Below are 23,606 nucleotides of genomic sequence, written 5' to 3'. Positions count from 1 at the left end.
ATTTGATTAGCTTTTGGAAGGTTTCTAATCAACCAGCTTGATAAGTATTTCAGTATAGTATTATTTCAGAAAAGTTTTTAAAGTCTCAATTCACCCCCCCCCCCCCCCCTCCCCCCCCCCCCCCCCCCCCCCTCTTGAGCTATTGCCGGACCCAACATACATGATTAGAAAAAGTAAAATTGAAAATTAGATGCCAAATAATTAAATACGTAATGTACTGAGACCCCCAAGATAGGTTTGGCCTAACATAATCTTTATTTTATTATTCAACACATTAATTTAAATATACAAAATTTTCATACTCAATTATTATTATAATTATTATATGTATCTACTAACTGTCTGTTTTTTCTAATAAAATAGAGATTAATATTTTGGTCATATTGATTACATTTTAAAGGTAACATAAGGTGGATCAATAGATGCCCATTCAAAAACTTGCTCATATTGTATTGCAGCATTTTCCCATGTGTAATCTTTCTCCATACATCTCCTCATTATGTGCTTCCATGATTCTCTATGATCTCTGTATGTCATCACAGCAACTCTTATAGCCTGTCGACAATCGATTATTAGAATTCCGTAGGATATGATCAAAATGTTTGTTCCTTAGATAACGAGAGATCGTAAAAGTTCAATTTAAATTTGACAAATCGAACAATTTAACTGCAGTATTTTTAAACCAGGTGAAACGAAAATTTATACGGAAACTTAAACAGGATTGAGTGCAATGAATGATGCGATTAGCTTACCGCCAACATGCTTTCTTTTGATAACGGAGAGAAAGTCCACCTGTCAATACATTCCGTGATATCAAATTCACATGAGAGAAATAAATCAGGATGTGTGCAGAGACTAACATAGCGTACTTTAGAGTCACTTCTACGATGCTACATAAATTTCTGGACTTAAAACGTATTTTTGAAAATCAAAGGGTTTTTTGATCGTGTAGTTTTGCGGTTTTCACTGTAATTAATACAAAAAACAACCACAAACATGTAAAGAGTCAAAAGACCAATATATGCAATCCTATGTGGCAAAAAGGCAACAGCTCGAGCTGTTATTAAGTTTCAAAACTATCAATCAGCTTTCACCAAAAGATCTCAAGGAAAATTGCATACCCTGTGCCTTCACCAATCCCTTCTTTAGCATATGGATTAAAAGTCTCCACTGTATCCTGAAATAAGCAATGCAAGACTCGTTTAACGCATTATATCCATCAACAGCAACAACTTTTAACTTGTTTTGAACATTTTCACTTACCCTAAGTCCTCCGGTTGCATGAACTACCGGTACGGATGCATATCTCATAGCATATAATTGATTTAGTCCGCAGGGCTCAAATCTTGAGGGCATTAATAGTATGTCACATCTGTTCATTAAGGAAATTCAATCAGTGTCATTACATATAGTTAATTACATATTTAAACTTGAGTGGAAACTTTCAATTACCCTGCAGTTATCCTATGGGAAATCGGGACATTAAATCCTACCCAACCCCGGAATTTATCTTTGTATGCTGACTCTGCTCCTCTCATCCACTCCTCATACAGTGGATCCCCAGACCCTAGCATAACCTGAAATATTCTGTAGATTGTTAGTTCTAGAATGTGAAAAGATTACAATCATGCATTGAATAAACGCCTTAGAGTGAGGGGAATCACCAACAATCAATTAAGCTCAAATCGGGGAGATTTAATTCAAATTTAAAACGTGTAACCTAAAATCTAAATGAATATACATGTTTAAACATTTACGTCGACATCTACATAACAGAATAATAATAATAGAAAAAAAACAGCAGCTGAAGTCATCAGTACCGACCCACAAAATGCAGTTCCTAATAGAAAGAGGGAATATGAGACACATTAAAAGACTCACTTACGAATTGAATGTCATCTTCCATCAGGTCGGGAATTGCCCACCGGATCAAGTCAATGCCTTTCTGGTAGTCCAATCTACCAATGAATCCAATCTACAAATTTTTACTTGAATCAATTAACAAAAAACAGCTATTACCGCTAGTCTGCTTCTAAATTAGGTGTATTAAAATAAACTACAATATGTATTACCAACGGACAATCAGGCCTAACAGGAAGACCTAATTCTTTCTGCAAAGCCATCTTACACTGAGCCTGCCATTTAAAATGAACTAAGATAAGAAATGACACCACCAAAAAATACAACAGAAATAAATTAAATTAAATTAACTTAACCACCTTCCCAGAGAGATCATCAATAGAGTAATGAAAATCAATATGTTTATCAGTTGAAGGGTTCCATTCAGAAACATCAATGCCATTTGTGATTCCTAATAAAATTAGGTAGATTATCAGCTAGAGCTCCAAAATGTATTGATGCGGGTAATTTAAAAAATGCATTTTTTCTCTGAAAAGACCCTCCACGACCAATAGTCGCAGATATGGACTGCAAACACGTACCATTCAAAACACTCCTCCTACTGCTCAACAATTCCTGCAGACCATATCCACCTTCAATAGTTGTTATTTCCCAAGCATACCCCTGCAGTAAGAGATAAAAAATTAGTTTGTGATAAGATGTTATAAAAGCTTTTCAAATTGCCTTATAAATGATCTCAATGTTCTCTAGATTTAATCATGATATTCACATTTTCAAAGTAAAGCACAACAAATAAAACTTTCTGCTCCTGAAATATGTGCTCGTGAACTCAAACATCCAAAACACCTCAAATTAGCCACGTGATATATAGCATCAATGACCTTGCTAACTGTGAGTATCCGATCAGCTGTCACAATTGCACCCTTCAGTACATTTACAGCTTCACCTGTGTCCAGGGCATGAGTCCTTGCCCACGTAGGAAACACCCATTCCAGTGCTCCATACCACTCTAAAGGCAGTCCAAAATTTTTGAAAGTCACTGCAGGTTCAACTCCCTTAAGAAAAAGAGACAAAAGTCTTCAATTAAGATCGCAAATGAGCACTTTAAAACATTAGAATTATTATGTATGTACGTTATAAAGATCAGCAGAACCTAGGGCAGGATGATGCACAATTTCAGATAGTAATGCTATAATCAAACAAGCACCTACCTGATGTGCAAGGTTATGTATCACAAGAACACTTCGAGCATCCTTATAAACTCCATATGGATGATATTTCCCAGCCAAAAGTCTAAATGACAGGAAATGTAGATGTCAAAACACGGTCGACCTTTATGTCTTTTTAAACAGTGCACTGCCTTTATTTCAAACAAGTTTCTATTAGTACCATGGGTATGGTAGAAATCATCATCAAAATATAACACAATCCGGAATAAAGGGACATAATGGGAGGTGTCTATTCAAAAGATGAGAAATAGTTTGAGATCATCAGTCACAAATGATTGAACATGCATTTTCCACCAAGAAATAAAGAAAAGCAGTATAAAAGCAACCACTTACACAGGGACTAGGCCTGCATGCCAGTCATTAGCAAGAAAGAGACATTTCTCTCCATATGTATAACCTCCAAGTGGTAGTACTAATGGAGCTTCACATGCTGCATGGCAAAGTAAAGTGAACCTAAACTGTAAAACCAAAAGATAAGAAAGCTTGTCATTGTTTATAAGGCAAAAAGGTTATATTGATTAGCAATATAAATGTCAACCATGCAGCTTTAACTCATCAAACTACCTGATTATCACCAAAAGCACCATGGCTATCACCATATGGGTTTCCAGGTCGATGGTATGAAGGATGGTCTACAAAAACCTATAAAGAAAATAGATCAATCCTTTAAATCAAGGAATTAGGAGACTCTGAAGTAGTTACTAAAAAAATGAACAAAAGCTACAGAGAAGAAGTCCATGAATTCTAAAATAACTTTCAAAAGAAGATAGTTTGGAGGTGATAAGAAATTAAAGGGCACAGCAGTTTATTGTATATGATAAGGAGCTGAAATCTTACCCAATCAACACCTTCTCTGTACTCATGGAAGAAGGAAACCTCTTGTGCCCCTTCAAAGCAATTTACCTTAATGTGACAATCTAAATCTACAGCATTAGCAAAGTTCTTATCTTGAGGACTGCCGTGAATGTATCTGGGAGTAACAACCATGACACGGTGTCCACGGGCAGCTAACGCTATAGGCAATGAACCGCAAACATCACCTAGTCCACCAGTCTTTGAATATGGTGCAGCTTCAGCAGTTACAAAAATTAGATTGTGCCTTAGTCTGGTTTTGGCTTTCTCTTTGCCGTTGACGTCGACAGATTCTTCTACTCCATTAGCAACATCTCCAATAGATTCCACTTTCCTTTCACCTGCAGGTCAAGTTCGATAGCTTCCGCAATAAGATTTTCCACCCATGCACAAAAATCCTCAAAAGACAGTAAAATAATACAGCATGATTTTCAGCCTTTAAAGAGCTTCAATTTTGGAAAAACTTGAGATTCCATAGTTAAGCATGAAGAGGCAAATTCATATCCTTTGTCTTCAGCACATTAAAAAGGCGTGCAGGAGTCTAATACTGTCCATCTTAAAGAGAACGAGTAATAGAGAAGCAATATACTAAATAGTAGAATCTATTGAAGAATGATCATTAATCAATCATATTAAGGACTTTGTAGAGTTAGGGCCTTGATATGGCAGTTTACATAATCTTGGATGATTAGGTAATTTCTTTAATGTTACCTAACCAAGTAAATTAAACAAGAAATCTCAAGTTCAGATTATAAAATGTTTACATGTTATTATAATGCAAATTAATATTTTTCGATTAGAGCATGGAGCACCACATATGAATAATACTAAATAAAAACAAAATGCATATAATAGTACAGGTTCTATAAATAACAAAATGCACATCATCCACAGCCGCAAATAACTCCGATTTGATAAAAGATCACAATCCCCAAATCAAATCTTTCTCACAAGAAATATAATGATGAAGAATTCTTGATAAGAAAAATGCCTCTCTAGTAAAAGTCCTATAACTCCATCAGACAATAATTTGATGACAAACCTAACACATTTACTGCCATCCAATGCTCTTTTACTCCGGCAAAAAAAAAATGCTCTTTTACAAATCAGTTATATCATCTCCCAAAGTTAAAGTACATGCCAACAACATCTAGCGCAAACTCACAAGAAATCACCCAACTTTGGCAACTAAACTATCACATTCACATCAAAAAGAAGTCTCTACAAAAACAAAAGCCATTTGCCACCATATCCGGAGGCAATGGTTCATTTAACATATCAAGGAAATTCAGAAGACCGTAGTTCATGATCCCAATTACATCAAAAACAATAGATTAGTTCATGATTTTCTAGTTACCAAAAAACGAAAAAGATCATACATTATGATTAAACCCGAAGAAACAACCAACCAACCAAATGCAATTCAATTGAATTAAACAATAACAGAAATAACACAAACATAAAAAGCAATCAAATTTCAAAACTTAAAAAGCCAATGACTAAATCAAACACATACCAGAGTGAGTATTCAAGTTAAACCCAACAACACTACCAGACTCATCTCTCTCAGCACCAAACAACACACCCTTCTTCTCATTACCCTCCACAACCCCATCTTCAACAGCAGATGACCCCGCCCCTCTATTATCCGATTTCACAAGAGTCAAGCACACATTTTTACACCTCTCCGAGAGCAAATAATCGAAACCCAATTGAGTAACGTGTCTAAAACTCTGATGGGTACTCAAAAACTTGGGAACTGATCGATAAAAACGAGGACAACGATGGGTTATACGCAGAGACTCCATAGGAGAGAGTGAGGGTTTCAAAATTCTAAACAAGTCTGGCAAATGATTACCATTTAACTAATTATATGGCTGTGTTTGATTATTAGTGAGAGAGTTTTGGATTCGTGATGAGGAGAAAGAGTAAAGATCCAGAAAAAGCGCGAAAGCCGAAAATGGATCGTGTTAAAGCAAAAGGGAAATTAAGTGGCTTGGCTTACCATGTTTCTCACGTAAGCATCTTTCCAAAGGTTAACGAGTGAAGACAATAGAGATTATGTGATTTATGGCTCTCCACGTGAAACCACAGAGATAAGGTTTATATACTAATAAGCATCCAAAGTTTTAGTTTAGTTTCAAAGCCTAATGGCCAGGTCGGTAGCATTGCATTAGGTTGGGGGTTCAATTCTCCGATTCTGCCTCAGCCCGTGGTTTATCTGTTTAAAAAAATAAATATTAATTAATTTTCGCTAATAATTAATATAAAATAATTTTACCTCTGCTAAAAAAAAGTAAAATTTTATTAAATGAAATATTCGGAATACTATAATGAATGATTCTTAATATTTATCTGATGGCCTAATCACTCAAAAACCCCTCATCTTTAAACTTTTTTTCAATTCCACCCCGACGTTGAAAATTTATCAATTTTACCCACTTTTGAATTTTCCGTTTTCAATTGTACCCCAATATTTTAATTTTTGTTAATTTTTTTACTTAAATGATGAAATCATTCAATTAATTAAGTCTAAATATGAAATTAAATTCTTTTTTATTCAAAAAAGTACAAATAAGTTCTTTATTTTTAAAAACTAACTAAAAACCATAATCAAATTAACACTAATTTAAATTCTTAATTAATTTAACTAAATTTAAATAAATTTAAAAAATATACAATCAATATATGCGAGACATGGAGAATGTTTTAAACAAATTTTCAAACGCAAAAGACGTTAACTTAATTTTTCAGGGTACAATTGAAACACAAAAATACAAAATAGGGTAAAATTGACAAATTTTCAACGTCAGGGTATGATTGAAAAGGGGCTAAAAAGTCGGGATTTTTTAAGACATTAGGCCTTATCTGATTAACTAATATTCTCTAAAAATGTCTAACTTGTCTATTTTGGACGGAGGGAGTATGATTCATCGGGTCAGCCAGTCACTCAATCAAATCAAAAAACCATTATCATTTGTCTAACTAAAATTAAACTTATAGCATTATTTTGATATGTTTAAAAATTTTAATGTCACATAATAATATTAAATTAACTTTAAAAAAGTAAGTGGAGCTTGAGTTTGAGCTATTTGATCAGTGAATTTCGAACAGAACAAGTATTAGTTAATGAGTCCCGTAAAGTCCACAAGTCTAAATTAACCTCTTCTACACTTAGGAGGTGTTTGATAACCCAACTTATTACTTAAATTAATATATTAAGCACTTAATTATTTTAAGTTGGTTTGATAACTCGAAAAAGTTCAACTTAACTTATTCAGTTAAGTCAAAAACTACTTAAAATAATAAGTCCAAAATTTTGACTTATTTTTTTTTACTGAAAACATTAAATTATTAAATATTAGTTTTATCATTCAATAAACTTTATATTTTTATTATTTTCAATTATTAGTCATGAATAAAAATATTTTATCTTATTTTTTTTATTATCACTAATTATACTTAAATTAGCACTTAAAATTGCAAATTTATATTTTTCATCATGAATATTTTATTCTCCATCTTTATTTTGTTTTTATAGTCTATATGTCATTATTTAATATATCCGCTTTTAAAATTTTATTTAGACTTCCTTTTGTAACACACAACAATGATTATCAGATTTAAACGGTTTTTTAGAGTTTTAAAAGGTATTTTATTTATGGACCGATTTTCAAATTAAAGGGGAGATTCGTTATATCTTAAAAACTCATTATCAATATAAGCAACTAAAATTTATGATTTTTATTTGTAATATGTGTATTATTCATAATATTTTTTAAATATTTTATTTATATTTTAAAAATTATTTGTATTTAGTAATTTATTTTTAAAATAGTTAATCTTTAAAAATTTATATATAAATATAATAATTTCAATAATATTCAGTAGTTAAAGACTTGCAGTTATCAAACAGACTTATTTAATTCAGCACTTAAAAAAACCAGCAATCATTATTTTCAGCACTTAAAATTCAGCACTTAATTTTCAGTACTTAATTTTCAGTTTTATCAAACGCCACCTTAGTTATTTCTTTTTAACTTACTTTTAAAAAAAATTGTCTATCATTTTAATCTGCTGAACTTTATATTTTATAATCAATTGTTTTTAAATGTTTCAAAAATTATAGTTTTTCAATAATTTTTTTATTTGTTATTGGACTCAAGTTCGACCTCAAGTAGTGTGAAAATTAATCGAGCTCGAATTCAAATTCAAACTTGTAGTATAATATACTAACACTCAAGCTCACATAATTCATTCTCGGCTCCTTACACCCCTAAGTTGATTGAAAACAAAAATAGTTAATTAGTTACAAACCTGACAATAATCACATAAAATAAAATAGGAAACATATTGAATCCACAATAAGTTACTACATGATAATAAAAAAAAAAAAAAAAAAACTCATGCATAATTGATCAACTAAAATCATTTCTCCAACTCCAATCCTCACCACCATTAGAATCTGGACTATACCCAGCAATCCGTCGAGACTGGAGCCGCATTCCATTGTTATTATTAGGACTCGGACTCGGACTCCTTGGAGCCAGGAACACACCACCTGAACTCGACGAGTCACAACCCGATCCTTGTTTCCTCGTGGACGAGTTCCACTGCGGAACATATGAGCCACGCTGCTGCTTCATTGCTGAGCCCTCGGTATTACTATTGTTACGTGCCTTTGCTTTGGCTGACTGAGTTGGGGCCATGTAACTCGGCACGACGACGTTATTACTGCTGCTGTTGCTGTCGTTTAAGCTTGATTGTCGTTGGTGTTTTGTTAGGGCTGGTGGTGGAGTTGCAACGTCCATCTCTACTGTTTTCTCGGACATGTCATCGGTGGTGGTGGTTGTCGTGGCGGTCAATGCCACGTAAGAAGGCTGACGTGGCGGCTGCGCTGACATCCACCTGTCTAACCAGTTCCATCCCCACTGTTCATTAACTCGTTCGCTCTCGTAGCATAACCCTATTTCTTTACCGTTTGGATCATATTGGAAGAGTTGTTGATGATGATGATCTTGTTGTTGTTGCTGCTGTTTACAATACAACACAAATGTTGAACTTTGTTGTTGGAAAAATGAAAATTCGATTGCGAAACTATATTAAATAAAATATCGATAAAATTAATATTCTTCGAAATAAATATCGAACCTGATAGGCATATGCATAAGCGAGGGCTCTCTCTCTTTTCATAACAGCATCATGTTTCTTTGAATTATCCCATCCATAATTTGTTAATGGGCTCTTCGGATTGACTCCTTCGTCGACCGATTTCCGGTGTTCCTCCTCGACCTTCTTTCGGAGTTTCTCGTGAGTTAGTTCGAGTCTACGAGCTCTAACTCTTGCCTGTACTCGCACTAGTGCTTGCATACATCTCATCGTCATCTGCGCTTGCTTTCGTACATTATGACCTCTCACCAAAGCTTGTAGTCTCACTAGTCCCTTCAATGCACGTAAGGCACGCCGAGCCTGCAAAATTTACGTACATTTTCAAATAAGATAGTCTAATTTAAATTTTTATGAAATTACTAAACTTTCACTTAATTTAATGACAAATGTTATTAAAAATTGCTAAAATGTCATTTGCTAAATTAACTAAAATATTCATTTAGTTAATTTTCCTTTAGTAATTTTAATACACAATATATAAATTATTGCCTAGAAAACTAGTAACTCAACATTTAAGTATATCTTCTAGAAACTACAATATAAATTTGAAACTTTACTTAAAAAGTTATGAACTAATAAATTATAAACTAATAAAACTGAGTCGAATTAAATCAATCTGTATATAAAACAAGTATACAACCTGAATATGACATGACAACAATAAGTTATAGTAAGCTTTAAAAATTTATTTAATCTGCAACAACTTTCAGCAAATTTTGATTAATATTGGCACAAATTAAGAAGGTGGTTTAATTCCAATTGCACCTACCGGAAATGTCTACCAGAAATTTGGCATTTTCAAAGAAAACAAAAATCGCAAATTAACTTGTCATTTCTCATTTATTATAGTCAATGCATGCCAAACAGATAAATGTATAAGAATTGCCTCCATGGCACGGCAAATTTATGTAAAAGATATGCAATCAACGGGAATCATTACCTTTTTTATTTTACTTTATTAAGGTCTCGGATTCGAGTCACACATAAAATCTCTGCTGGCAGACTCACCCACTATGCCAAGTGTGCGACGTGTGTCGAATCCGGATTAGTCAAGGCCAAGCGCTAGAAATGGATGGACAATCAAAAAAAAAAAACGCGGAGTTAACTTAAGAGAGGAACTTACAAGGTAGCCTCTGTAGTAAGATTGAATAAGAGTGGCAGCTCTTTCATCTTTAGTAAGACGACCATAGCCAGCCAATCGGACAACTTTAGCGGCAGCTTGTGCAGCGGCCACGGCAGCTTCTGCGGCGGCGGCAGTGGCCACAGCGACAGCAATGGCATGATTGCGATCTTCAGTAACAGGGCTTGATCCACTGCTTTCTTCATTGTAATAATTGCTCACTTCTGGCGAACTCTCTGCTGGATAATGCTCAAATGACACTACCTCTGCTGCCTCATGTTCCCATTTTTCTACACTACTCTCCTTCTGAAATACAATTCAATTGATTAAAAACAAAATATGCTAAAAAACAAAAAAAAGTTTAAAATTTAAACACATATATAAGATTGTAATAAGTAAATGAATTGAAATATTAATAAACATCACACTAAAAAAAGTGAATAAAGAATCAAGTGATTTTTACAATTCAATAATTTTAAATTTTTGTGATTTTTCTGATCAAAAAAGTTGAACGAACCAATTGAACTAGTCAGTCTTGTTATTAAAAACTGGTTGTAATAACCATTTAAATTTTATTTTTAGCAAATAATTACCTCGTTGTTGTAAGGAAATATGAAACTGTCTAATTATAACTATAACTAATTTAATGAAAATGTATCTGAAAAAAAATTGACAATATGATCCATTAATTTTACAATTTCAAATAATTACATTTAAAAGTAAATAAAAAAAGTGAATTGTTTAATAAATAAAAACAAAATACATTTTTAAATTTTAAATTACTCAATATTTTTTTTGAGAGGTAAATTACTAAATATTTTGAAAATATTATATTATAATAAAATATTTTAATAATGATATGAAATTGTTATTAAATTAGATAAAATATTTTTTAAAAATGTATAATATTTTTTTTCAGTTATGACTAATTTATCATAAAAATAAATTTCGAATTTATTTTATTTATCAAATCTTTCATCTTTTCTATTTATCACTTGAATATAATTGTAACGGTCCGTAAAATCGACGAATTAAATTATTAATTTTTTTTAATTAAATTAACATTACAAATTAATAAATAAAATTGTTTTTCATTGATAGAGATCTAAGAGAGGAAAGCACATGTATTGATGAAAATAGATGATGTGATAGCAATGGTGGCATGATAATAGTAATATCATAAGGTAAGGTGTGCATGGTTTCAGAGTCATATATGTTAGGGAGGGGACCATTTATAATATGTCTCCTCCTTATGTAATCCATGGTCCTAATACTACTCTCAAACACTAGCTCATCTTTAATGTGCCCCTAGCTATCAACTTTTTTTTGCCGGAAAGATGAAATCTTCATTGATGAATCGACTATTACAGTCTCGTAATTAGCCACACCACTTGCGTTAGAGAGTTGTTAAAAAAGCGGATCTCTAAAGGTTTTTTAAGCTATCAACTCATCACCCTATATATTTATCTTTGCAAATTATAGTTATTGTAACATTTTCTTAATCTGAATAATTAAGCGAGCAAGATAGAAAGGTTCACGTGTGGGTTGCATTATAAAAAATGCTTTCATGTGAAATCCATTAATAAAATTATCACTTTTCTTAAAATAAAAAAGTAAACCCAAATCAATCTTTTCTCGTGTTGTTTATTGAGAGAGGTGAACAAATTGATCAATTAAATTGAATTGATTAAAAAAGTGTATATTTTGTTATATGTTTTTAACAGTTATAATTTATATTTTATCAGCTAACTGAATTAACCGAAAAATTTAGTTGGTTTGGTTTTATATTCATTAAACTTTTAGTTAACTCAGTTAAATCCATTTCGGTTTAAATTATTTATCTGATCGGTTAAAATACAAAAGATAATTCATGTAATTTGATTTTACTTAAATTGATATATGCTTATTCGAATTGATCATCAGCTCACCCCTACTTACGAGTATAATTCCCTTCGCTTAAAGTATCTAAGCTAAATAATGTCAACTGTCTTTAAATATATAGCCAATCTAAATTTAGTTAAAAAAACAAATGAAATCTTTACTAATCAAATCCATTTTATTACTTGTTTCTCAATACATACACAATTATAATTAATTCTTAAAGACAATTGTTAAAACCTTAATCTTCACTTGCGAATCATCTAAAAAACCATAACGGAAATAATCGCAATAATTAATACTATCAGAAATTATAAAAAAATACACCATCAAAATGTGAAATGAATTAAACATAATAACTTTGGAGAAAATTAGAATAAACACATTAGAAAAGAAAAAGTCAAATAAATGGTGGTGGTTAACTGGTTAAGTGTAGCTTATTAACAAAGCAAATACTTGTTAATCTAATCAAAATTACTTGAAATAAAATAAAATTACCTTATTTTTTTCTGGTAGTTCCTTAGCAGAAGAAGACGACTTGAAAACTTTCTTGACGGATGAAAACCAACCGCCGCCTTTCTTCCCCATTTTCCGGCCGGCCAAACAGATCAAACTTAAGGCCTATTCATTCCGCATTCTTAAGAAGTCAGATATAAAAATAAGAAAAAAAAATGATTTTTGCGAAGAAAATTAGGTTACTGTATTTGTGAAGATTTATGGTTTAATGAGAGGAAATGAAAATGGAAAGAGAGGGAGTAACTGCTAGCATCGCGCACTTGCCGATACTATTTATCAAAATCACGACCTTAGTACTTTTCTACATGGTCCAATCACAACTTGACATGTGTCCCGGATATAGAGCATAATTACTAATTTTCTTAGAGTGAATTTCAATTATCTAAATTACTATTTGATTATTGTACTCTATGAAACGATGACTATTATACAGAATTTTATTAATACAAATAAAATCGAGTCTAATAAAATTTAATGTGTAAGTTTATTCTAATACTAATTAATTTAAAATTATGTTAAAGAATGTACTAATTTAGCATAATATTTTTCAAAATAATAAAATTTTAATTAGTTGATTTTTTTAATATTTATAGTATATTGACATAAAATGTTATTTTAATTTAAGCATCCAAGTTTAATAATTTCAAAAATAGATATTATAATTTTGGACGATTATATTAATTTATAAGTTAGTTTTAAAATTAAAAATAATCATAATATTATATTAATTGAGTCAAAATAAAATATAAATTGCCACCAGTATTTGCGCATGGTTCTATATCATCGTTACTTTTTTAATGTGTCGCATCCACACACTATCATCATTCATCATTAGGAGTGTTATCGACGCATGGTATACATGCTTCGTCGACGATTACGTGCCGATATCATTGACATACGACTTTTATAGAATAATTTAAAATTTAATCAATTAATCTAATATTATAAATCTTTTGTTTGAGTTTTACACTTAATATAGTATTTTATGTTATACTATAACTATTAGTCATTGCTGTATAAAGAAAAATAATGTTCTTTCTCTATAATATTTGGCTCTTGTCTCTCTCTTTAGAACTTCAAAATTTGTTTTTCAAGGGTGGTTTTCTAAACTAGCTTCTACCACATAGCTAATTCTCTCTCGCTCTAAAAAAAATTATCTACCGTTCCTAACAATACAAACTAAAATCATAGTTATGAGAAAGTAATTTTGGCTTTTTGGCCGAAAAATCAATTTCTTCATCTTTCAATCCTTCTCTTTTTTTAAATAAATATTACTACTTAATTTTGAATGATCCTATTTTGGATGAAGTGATTTTAGTGGCCGGAAAATCATTTCTAACTTTATTTAGTGATTTTTTCAAAAATTTATTCATAGAGTTTTTTTTTTCTTTTTTGTTTGGTTTGAAGAATTTTTAACCCGATTAAAACTTGAAAATTCTCTTGATAGGATTAAAATCTCAAACTTGAAAATTATAAGGCTTTAGAAATGTTTATATTTAGGTTTTTTTAATAAGAAAATAATACTCTCTGCATGGTCAACAAGTGGAGATGGAAAAAAAAAACTTATAGAGAGATCTAATTTATGAGTGCAAAAATAAAGATCAATGGTCCCTAGTCATTTTTTGGTGTAAAATAATATTATTACTATGCAGTAGAGGCAATCACATGTATGTTATAAAGAAATGCAACAGAAACATAAATTAAGTGAAAGGTGCTTCTCACCAAACCCTAATTTATGCCATTAAAATTTGTATACCAATACACAATTAGAGTGTGCATTCTGTTTGAACCAAAATAAATCGAACTGAAAAATGAATCAAATTAATTTTTCAAAGAATAAAAATATTAAACCGAATTGAACTGAAATAAATTTGTTGATATTGACAAAAAAAAATTGGATCAAACCAGTCGGTTGAACCGAGACCCGATCTTCTATCATGTCCAACTGATCTTAAAATCCAAAAACTTGACTGGACCAGATTGAACCGATAGAATCATGTAGCACTATCAGTTGAACCGACATTTGAGATAATTGAACCATCGATTAGATCGATTGAACCGGCAATTGGATTATAAACCATGTTAAAAAAAATTACTAAACTAGTTCAATTGGCGGTTAAACCAGAAGCCAATGGCTTCACTGTTTCGATCACCGATTCAGTTTTCAAGATATTCTTTGTTGGTTTAGTTGATTATTTCGGTTTATTTTGATTATTTCAATTTAATTCGCACTAAAATCTAACTAAAATGTTTCTATGTTTAAAACCTAATCAAAATAAATTTATTGGCCTAGTTCAGTTATTTAATTTTGTTCGATTATTTTCACATCTTGCTTGTTCTAAAGTTTCTTTTAACGCAAGCAAAAGTCACTCTCATCTAACTCATCTAATCTTTTTTTATTTTCACTAGTTTCATTAGATCTCAACTATTTTTGTTGGTTAGTATTGCAATGGATTGATCATATGTTTACAACTCAGCAAGCATCATGATAAACTTATGTGGTTGATGTCTTTTGCCCTTAATTTTAGGTCCCATGAAATTGACATTGCTAGCACCAATTTGCATATATTTTATTTACTTATTTCCCATATGATTCTTTCGTATATGATAGGTTAATCAACCTTTTATTTATAGGCATAATAATCCAAAAATAAAATAAAATAATATTTATTAATTTTACCAATTTTAATTAATAAATTAATATCTTATAATTTATAAATACACTTATTATTCTACTACAGTTTAAGAGTAAAGAATAATATAGGCACTAGTATCCAAAATAAATAGATATAATAGTGTTACTTTATATCTTATCAAATAACTAATCACAAATCAATTACCTAAATTTAAAAAATGTATCATTACCAATTTTAATAAAATTATAAATCCCAATCAGTTTATTATCCTGTTATATAATAACATTAAACCGTTTATATATCTATGCAGTGGTATTAAATTACAGTAAATTTCAGAATAGCATCATATGATGACATTCTCACGCCATTTATTGATAAAAAAATAATTAATTTGATATTTCACACTGTAAAATAAATAACAATTGTGTTTCAATTTATCAAAAATGAAAGTTTGTATTTAAAACATAAAACACGAGAAAATATATAATTTATTTTGTAATTAATCTTTTAAGTAATAATCAATTTTTTTTGAAATATTTTTTTTCAACTGTACTTCGCCATATTCAATTTTATCACAAGATGCAGATCATGGGTCATGTTTGTGTCTGTGTGTGTATTTTAGATTCATTTTCCATTTGAATTGTCGTTTAATTAATCAATTTCTGTTTACTAATATGTATTGATTATCCTTACTTACCTATAAAGCAAAATAATTTTAATAAAAAACATTTGTGCAACTAAATGACTAGTTTCATATACCAGCTTCAAAATAATTTTAGACTGAATAAATTTGTTTAGATCATCAATTGGCTATAATTATATTAATACCATAATTTGGTTCAAATGATATTAATATTGCAATAATATTTTGTGACTATAAAATGTGAGTTCAAATTATAATTAGAGCCACTTTTAAATCAAAAATATGTAATTCTCTCCAAATTATTGAAAGTTTTTTTTTTCCATCTTATTTCCTTGGTAGCAAAAAGAAAAAGAAGCAAATCATGATTTGTAGTGAACCACCTGAAATTAGAGATCTCAACTACTAAATGTGATCATGAGATGTAGAACATTTCTTTACATCTTATTAAGGTTTGGTAAACATAACCAAATCAAGTTATTAATTTTTATATTCAACAACAATACAAAAACAAAAAATTATATATGCTACTATTTTATTTTCCGTTAAAAAAAAACCTAATGAATCTAAAGCAACTCACATATGACGATTCATAATGTGCTAGGCTTGTGGCTGCTGAGTTTTCGAGTTCAAAATAAATAAATGAGTTATAATCTTGATAAGAATGAGGATAATGAAAATGGTTAAAGCTATGAAGGGTTCCTAAATTGCAGCATGGGATGAACAATTTCTCATTGAAATTGGAAGGAGGAGTCTTCAACTTTGGTTTTGAAGGAACATTTTCATTTTGAGTATCACTGTCGAATGCAGCATCCAAGGAGAGAAAAAGTTTCACATCACAATTCAACATGTCAATTGGAACAATGTTGCTTTAGGAACAGTCAGAATGGTTGGCGTATCGCAATTGGTTGTCTAATACTATTTAATTAGTATTACTAAATAAATTTATTATAAAATTTGGACAAAACAACCAACGAATAATCAAAGAGGAACCAACGAGCAATTAAAAATTAAATCAACAATTGATAATGTAATAGAGCAACTTCAAATTTTGGTTTCTTTGTCTTACATGTTCAAATCGAAGACAAAGAAAAAGAGTATGCAGTCTTTCTTTTTACCGGGGCAGTAAGATGTTGTGGATTATGCGTCTTCCAGGCTTGTTCTCCGCCGTTATGGTATATTAATTGTCTAACTAATATGATAAAGACTTCAGAGTTCTAATCGTGATTCTTTGATCTGTTTATCTAAAATCAATTTCGGATTATATGTTTTAATATGTTCCTGCTAAGGTGCGCAATTTTACTTAGGAATGTGTTCACGCTCCATTCCGTCAAAAATAGCTCTTAGGCTATGTTTGGTTCATGGAATATGTCCAGAATATAATAGCTATTCCGTATTGAATAGTTAGTCCTCACTTTGGTTCATGGAATAGTAACTCCATAGAATTGTCATTCCATGATTTTGTGGAATAACTACTCCTCTCAAAAAGTAAAGAATAGATATTCCATTCCTCATGGAATAGTTATTCTAATCCATATTATTCCATTCCATGAACCAAACATGGCCTTCGAGGTAAACATTTAGATATTGATGTTTCTTGTATTAGTTGCGGTAATGGGAGTCATGATGATTTTCATGACTTTTTGTGTTGCCCTTTAGCCAGATACGTGTGGCGAATCTCTCGAATCGGAGACTTCAGTTCGGTGGTAGGAAGCATTCTTGAATGGTGGAATTTGATTTGTTCCAGATTTAGTGTTTAGGTTGTTTGTGGTGCTACAGTGATTTTATGGAGTATTTGGTATAATCGAAATACCTTCGTATGAAATAATCTCTCACAGAAATATGCAGGTTCTGCATTATTCCTTATGTTTGCTGCTGTCATGGTGGCAATGTGCAGAGGAAGCAAAAATTTATTATTCTTACTTGCAACACTCCAAATCTAGATATGAAGAGCATTATAATATCTAATTATTATTCTAAATTTATTTTTCTTACTTGCAATTTCTACAATGCAATTGCTTTTTTTATAATTTATAAATATCATATCGGTTAGTTCAGTTCCATTTAAATTAAGTTCGCTACTGGTTTACTATCATTAGACCTATAGGTTTACTAAAATATAAATTTATTATTAGTTTGCTATCGGTTTACGAAAAAATAAATTTATTATTAATTTACTGTCGCTTTACTAAAAGATAAATTCATTATTACTATACTATCGGTTCACTAAAAAAAATAAGCTAACTATTAGTTAATATCGGTTTACAACTAGCATTATAAACATGTAGAAAATTATTTTCTTTCTTTGATTTTAGACTAAATACAAGTTGGTTATCGGTTTACTTAAAAAAATAAATTTACTATTTTTTATTTTTAAATTATAAAATATTAAAATAAATTATTATTTAATTTACTATTAGTATTATAAACATGTACGAAATTAGTTTTTTTTTTTTACTTTTAGATTGCTAAAAGACAAGTTTACTATTAGTCAACTATCAATTTACTTAAAAAATAAATAAATTACTATTGATACTAAAAGATAAGTTAGTTTACTAACGATTTGCTATCAGTTTACTAAAAGATGAATTAGTTTAATAACAGTTAACTAATGATCTACTATCGATTTACTTAAAAACCTATTTTACTATTTTTTATTTTCAAATTATAAAATATTAAATAAATTATTACTTAGTTTACTATCTGTTTACCAACGGTATTATAAAAAATGTACTAAATTAATTTCAATTTTATTACTTTTATTTTGCAATAAAAATAAGTTCGCTATTAGTTTAATACGGTTTTAATTTATTAACGGTTTACTAAATATCTGTTTTATTATAAGTTAATTACAATGTACTTATGGTCTGGTATGCTTTCGGTCATTTCAAGTAGGATTGGCTCAAAATTTGAGTTTGGATGTAGGCTCTAACACAAAAACATATGCTAAAATGAATTATTATTTAATTTACTAAAATAATTGGTGTACCATTAGTAAATAATTGGTTAACCAACAACAAAACCATTATAGATATATAAGTGAAAAAAAATAACATAAAAAATTAAGAGCATCATCGAAAAATAATTATAAATTTACCAACAATAACTCAAGATTTACTAACAGTATTACTAAAATTAAATTTATTGGTATTCTTTTGGTAAACTATTGGTAAACCAACAAAAAAATCATTACATTATAAATTTAAAATAAAATCACAAAACATAACGGGTTCGATTTTTCTCTTTCAGGTGGAGACTCCATTTTTCTTCCAATTCAGATCTCTCTTTCTTCCAATTCAGATCTCTCTGTTATAGCATCAATGGAACGAAGAGCTTCATTGAGTTTCATATTATATAAATATCAAGAATCAATGTCTAACGAAGTCTCATTTCGCACCTTAGCAAAAACTAGCCAATGTTTCCCTTACAACAGCTCAAAACTACATAAAATGCAACCACATTAATTCAGAGTCAACTTCTGTATGCACTTATAAATTATCAGTTTACTAAAAAAGTTAAGTTAATTTACTAACAGATTACTAACAATTGATTAAAAAATAAATTAACGGTTTACTATTGGCTAATAATTTTTCAAATTTACTAACGTTTTACTATTAGTTTACTAACAGTTTACTATAAGATAGGTTAGTTTACTAACAGTTTGCGATCAATTTACTAAAAGATAGGTTACTATTAGTTTACTATCAGTTATCTTCAACTAAAAGTAAGTTTACTCACGGTTTATTTTCAATTTACTAAAAAATAAGTTTAATAGCGGTTTATTTAAAAAATAAGTTTACTAATAGGTAGTTAACTATTGCTCTACTATCAATTTGCTATTTTTCTTAAAAGATGGAAATAATATTTTGAAAATTAACTATAAATTTATCGACAGTTTACTCACGGTTAACTAAAAATGTACTATCACAAAATTTATATTAATTTCTTAAAAGATGGAAATTAACTATAAATTTATCGACGGTTTACTCACGGTGTACTAATTTTTTTTTAAAGTGCGGTATGTTTAAAATACACAATTCAAGTTTACCAACAATTTATTAACCATATAATCATAATAAAAATCATTACAAGTTTCCAACGGTTAACCTAACGTTTACTAACAGTGTATTTAACTATCGGTAGTTCAATCATGCAACAATTTGAATTCGCAGACCTATGCAATTAAGTTGATTGAAATTACCAAATTTCTTTTATATGGATGAAGCAACCAGTAAATACTCATTGAAATAATTAAATTGAGTAGAGAGAGATAAAAGATAGGGAGACAAATTGCTTAAACAACTAAGACTACAACAACAATAATAAAACATTATATTATATTTGTTTGTAGCAGATATTCTGATACATGGTTGAAGTAGTTTAGTTGAGAAATCAATATAATCTTAATCCTCCCAAAAAGATAATAAACATGAAAATAGAACCCTGGTAACAAGATTCAGTTGGAATTGGCCTGATTTTGATTAGAACTACTAGAGCTCAGATTCAGGTCAATCATGCTGGCTGTTGTTGGCTGCAGAATTTGATGTGGTCAGCTTATGCTTGAGCTCTGATAGTAATGCTTGATTTTCCTGGTTCAGAATCTATGCTTTTTTCCTTAGCCTTTCGTTTTCCTTCATTATGTAGCAGTTTTGCCGGTACAACTTTGAGTTCAGTCTTTCCATCTCTATGATTCAATCTCAAAAATTCCTGAAACCAAAATCAACACCACTTCATTAGTAACGAGAAAATGTTATTATAACATAAAGTTTTCAAGTTTCATAAGCGTTTTCAGAAACAAAAACAAAATGCTGAAACAAAAGACTCAAAGCGCTTTAAGAAACAGAAATGAAATGTCGGAACATAAATGAAATGCCTGAATATTGATTGATATGGAAAAAATTTGCAGTTAATTTTACCAGCAGGAGCAGAAGAATAAGAAACTTAAAGAAACAGAGGAATTCAGGGGATTAAAATGATAAATATCAAGAAAACAAAGTGTTAAATAAATAATAAAAACAAAGATGGAATAAGAGTAGCCCATGTCTGAATTCATAGCCAAACAAGGCGAATCGCCACAAAAGGCGGATAGCCAAGAAAAATGAGTTTAGATTAACTCAGAAAAAGGCAAATCGCCAAAAAGGAGTTTAGATTAACTCGGAAAAAAAATAAAGAGTTTAGATTAACTCGAAATAAAAACAAAAAATAAAGAGTTTAGATCAACTCTATAAAAGCAAAAACACCGAGAAAGGGTTTAGAATAATCCTCAAGACAAGACAACTACATAAATCAAAAACTGATATAAAGCAAGAGCACACTTATGCAGAAGCACGAAGAAAATATATTCATAGATCGCGAATTACAAAAGAACAAAATTCATACATTATGAAATACAATCAAAAGAAAAACTACTTGACACAGTCCTTAGATATCCTGTCAAGAAGGTCACGAGCGATGGCCTGGGGATCCAACCCATTAACTCTAGAAAGATCGATATTGGGGTTCTGCTCCAGAAGTTTCCTCCCAATCGCAAGGCGATACTCGCTAATCAAAGCAGAATAAAAAGCCTTCGTATCAAGTAAACGGATGTGGAGATTTTCAACCTCTGATCTTAGTTTATCCCTCTCCTCACCAACAAGGGTATTGATTCGAATAAGCTCCTCAATCTCTTGAGTCAAGTCATTGGTTTTCTTCTCGATCACTCTGACTTGACGATCGTTAATCGCATCTTGCGCCTTAAGCTGCGCTAAAATGGAATCATGCTCTTCCAAAGATGCCTTCAACTTTGCCCTCTCAGACTCGGAAGTCGCCAAAAGAGAAGATAAACGCTCGACCTCCTCCTCAGCACACTGACGGCGGTCATTCAATATCAAAACAGATTGAAGAGCCTACAACACCAAAAATAGATCAGTAAGGAAATAACAAACTCAACAAATATTATATTCAATAAAGAAAACACACTCACAGAGAAACTATGAAAACAAGCTAGATCGGAGAGCTCCTGCCCCGGCCTAGAACAAAACCATGTGACATCATCAGGAATCGCCAAAGTTCGGATGTATTCCGCCAACACTCTAGGGTTCAGCAAACTAGCAGGATCATGACCTTCAACCCATTGCACCAAATTTGCGGCAGAAGAAGAGCTTCCAGGAAGACTCTCTCTCGATGGAGAATCATCGCTAACTCGACGTCTTTTTCTAGACGGAGAATCCATATTTCGACCCAAGGAAATCTCTTCCGAATCAACAACAACCAGCCCACCTGAATTCACATCCCCGACTCCCCCCGAGACAGTAAATGATGCTAGAGGGGGAGGTAGAGATGGGACCGCCTCATCACCTACCGGATTAACCGAGTCATCATCATCTATAACAATAGCCCCATCGCACGCAGGCAATGCTGTCTCGGCAGGAACGATAGGAGCCTCAGCAGGGATTATATCAACATCGATATCGACAGGAATAATGTGGGAAAAGTGAGCTTCAGGACCGCCCATTGGAACACTCAAATTTACTTGAAATCCGGAAAGGAAATCGTCAGAAGAAAAAGACATCCTACAAAAGAAACATCAAAAGAACTTAAACAAATTAATATACCTTGAAGAAAGGAGTAGCAAAGATTCGCCAGGCCTCGAGGAGGATCCTCCAAAGAAAACCATCGATGCCGAAGATGACTGTTAACTAAGACATCTAAGATAGGACGCTGAAGAACACCATAGAATGATATATCGAAAGCAAGTGTTGACTCAGATAAACTTAAAGGAGACGGACAGCTCCGGACTTGATGAGAAGAAAAACCGTCCGAAAAATGAAGAAAAGCAAAGTTATGATAAACAATAAAGAAACGCCTTCGCCAGCGACTGGTCAGGCAAGGAAGATAAATACGAGATCGCCCTTCTCTATCAAGGGCGAAAACGAAACAACCATCGCATTTCCTAAAGTCTATGAAATAATACAACACGTTAAGAGAAGGGGCATAACCCCGAAGCCTACACGCCTCCGAAAAGGCAAGCACTACTTTAATCGTGCCAGGATAAAGTTGTCCCAGAGCAACCTTTAAATCCTTGCACACTTCTATTAAAAACGAATCTAAGGGAAACCTAAGACCAGCAGCAAACTGCTCTTCAAAAAGAACCGCCCTACAAGATGAGTCTGGAGAATCGGAGGCAGCCATATCGGCACCAGGTAATATTACCCTATAATCAGAAGGAAAGCTATACTTAAAATAGATATCTAAGACTTCACTCCTACGAAGCCTTGATCTGGTAAAATCCATAGTAGCGCATGCATCTTCCACCCGACTAAGAGGCATCTTAGAACAGGAAATCACAAATATAAATGCAAAATGAAGATCAATCAGAAAATATATTGAAGAACACATTGAAGAACACCAAGAACAGAAAAGGAGTTTCCAGAACAACGATCATGAAAAACATATATAAGCAGAAAAGCCACCTCAACATCCAAATAACGAGAAGGAACATACCTGAAAATCTGGAGAAAACAAGTTACGAAGAACGAAATGAGCAGACAAAGAACGAAATGAGCAGACAAAGAACGAAGAGGAAATAGTTGCAGTAATGAGAATAAGTTCGAAAAACAAGTGAGAGGGAAAAGAAGAAATACGAAGAGATTAAATATGAAGAGTTTTGAATATTCACTAATCACTAAATGTTGACACATGGCAACACAAGGAACCTTACCAGAGAA

At 31.4% G+C, this 23,606-nt stretch overlaps 2 protein-coding genes across 3 annotated transcripts; both read right to left on the bottom strand.

The window, feature by feature from the left end:
- Positions 1-236: 236 nt before the first annotated feature.
- Positions 237-6,023, bottom strand: LOC126687156 (soluble starch synthase 1, chloroplastic/amyloplastic). Its single transcript, XM_050381570.2, has 15 exons — positions 5,458-6,023; positions 3,927-4,282; positions 3,654-3,731; positions 3,423-3,547; positions 3,072-3,153; positions 2,742-2,915; positions 2,442-2,523; positions 2,220-2,311; positions 2,073-2,135; positions 1,886-1,975; positions 1,453-1,577; positions 1,264-1,372; positions 1,122-1,177; positions 753-792; positions 237-555 (listed from the first exon to the last, which is right to left on the bottom strand). Exons 1-15 carry the CDS (start codon positions 5,747-5,749, stop codon positions 388-390), a joined length of 1,932 nt encoding a protein of 643 aa, XP_050237527.1. The 5' UTR covers positions 5,750-6,023; the 3' UTR covers positions 237-387.
- A 2,122-nt stretch (positions 6,024-8,145) lies between these two features.
- On the bottom strand, positions 8,146-12,872 carry LOC126653449 (protein IQ-DOMAIN 21). Of its 2 annotated transcripts, none has more exons than XM_050347345.2 (4): positions 12,607-12,872; positions 10,234-10,536; positions 9,093-9,410; positions 8,146-8,974 (listed from the first exon to the last, which is right to left on the bottom strand). In XM_050347345.2, exons 1-4 carry the CDS (start codon positions 12,694-12,696, stop codon positions 8,360-8,362), a joined length of 1,326 nt encoding a protein of 441 aa, XP_050203302.1. In that variant the 5' UTR covers positions 12,697-12,872; the 3' UTR covers positions 8,146-8,359. The 2 variants fall into 2 exon arrangements, with proteins under 2 accessions (XP_050203302.1, XP_050203303.1); XM_050347346.2 differs by having other exon boundaries at positions 8,146-8,971.
- Between the last annotated feature and the right edge of the window lie 10,734 nt (positions 12,873-23,606).

This window comes from Mercurialis annua, linkage group LG6 (genome assembly GCF_937616625.2).
Source record: "Mercurialis annua linkage group LG6, ddMerAnnu1.2, whole genome shotgun sequence".
Classification (NCBI taxonomy): domain Eukaryota; kingdom Viridiplantae; phylum Streptophyta; class Magnoliopsida; order Malpighiales; family Euphorbiaceae; genus Mercurialis; species Mercurialis annua.
The sequence above is the reverse complement of the archived record's forward strand: the minus strand, read 5'-3'. Positions and strand labels throughout refer to the sequence as shown.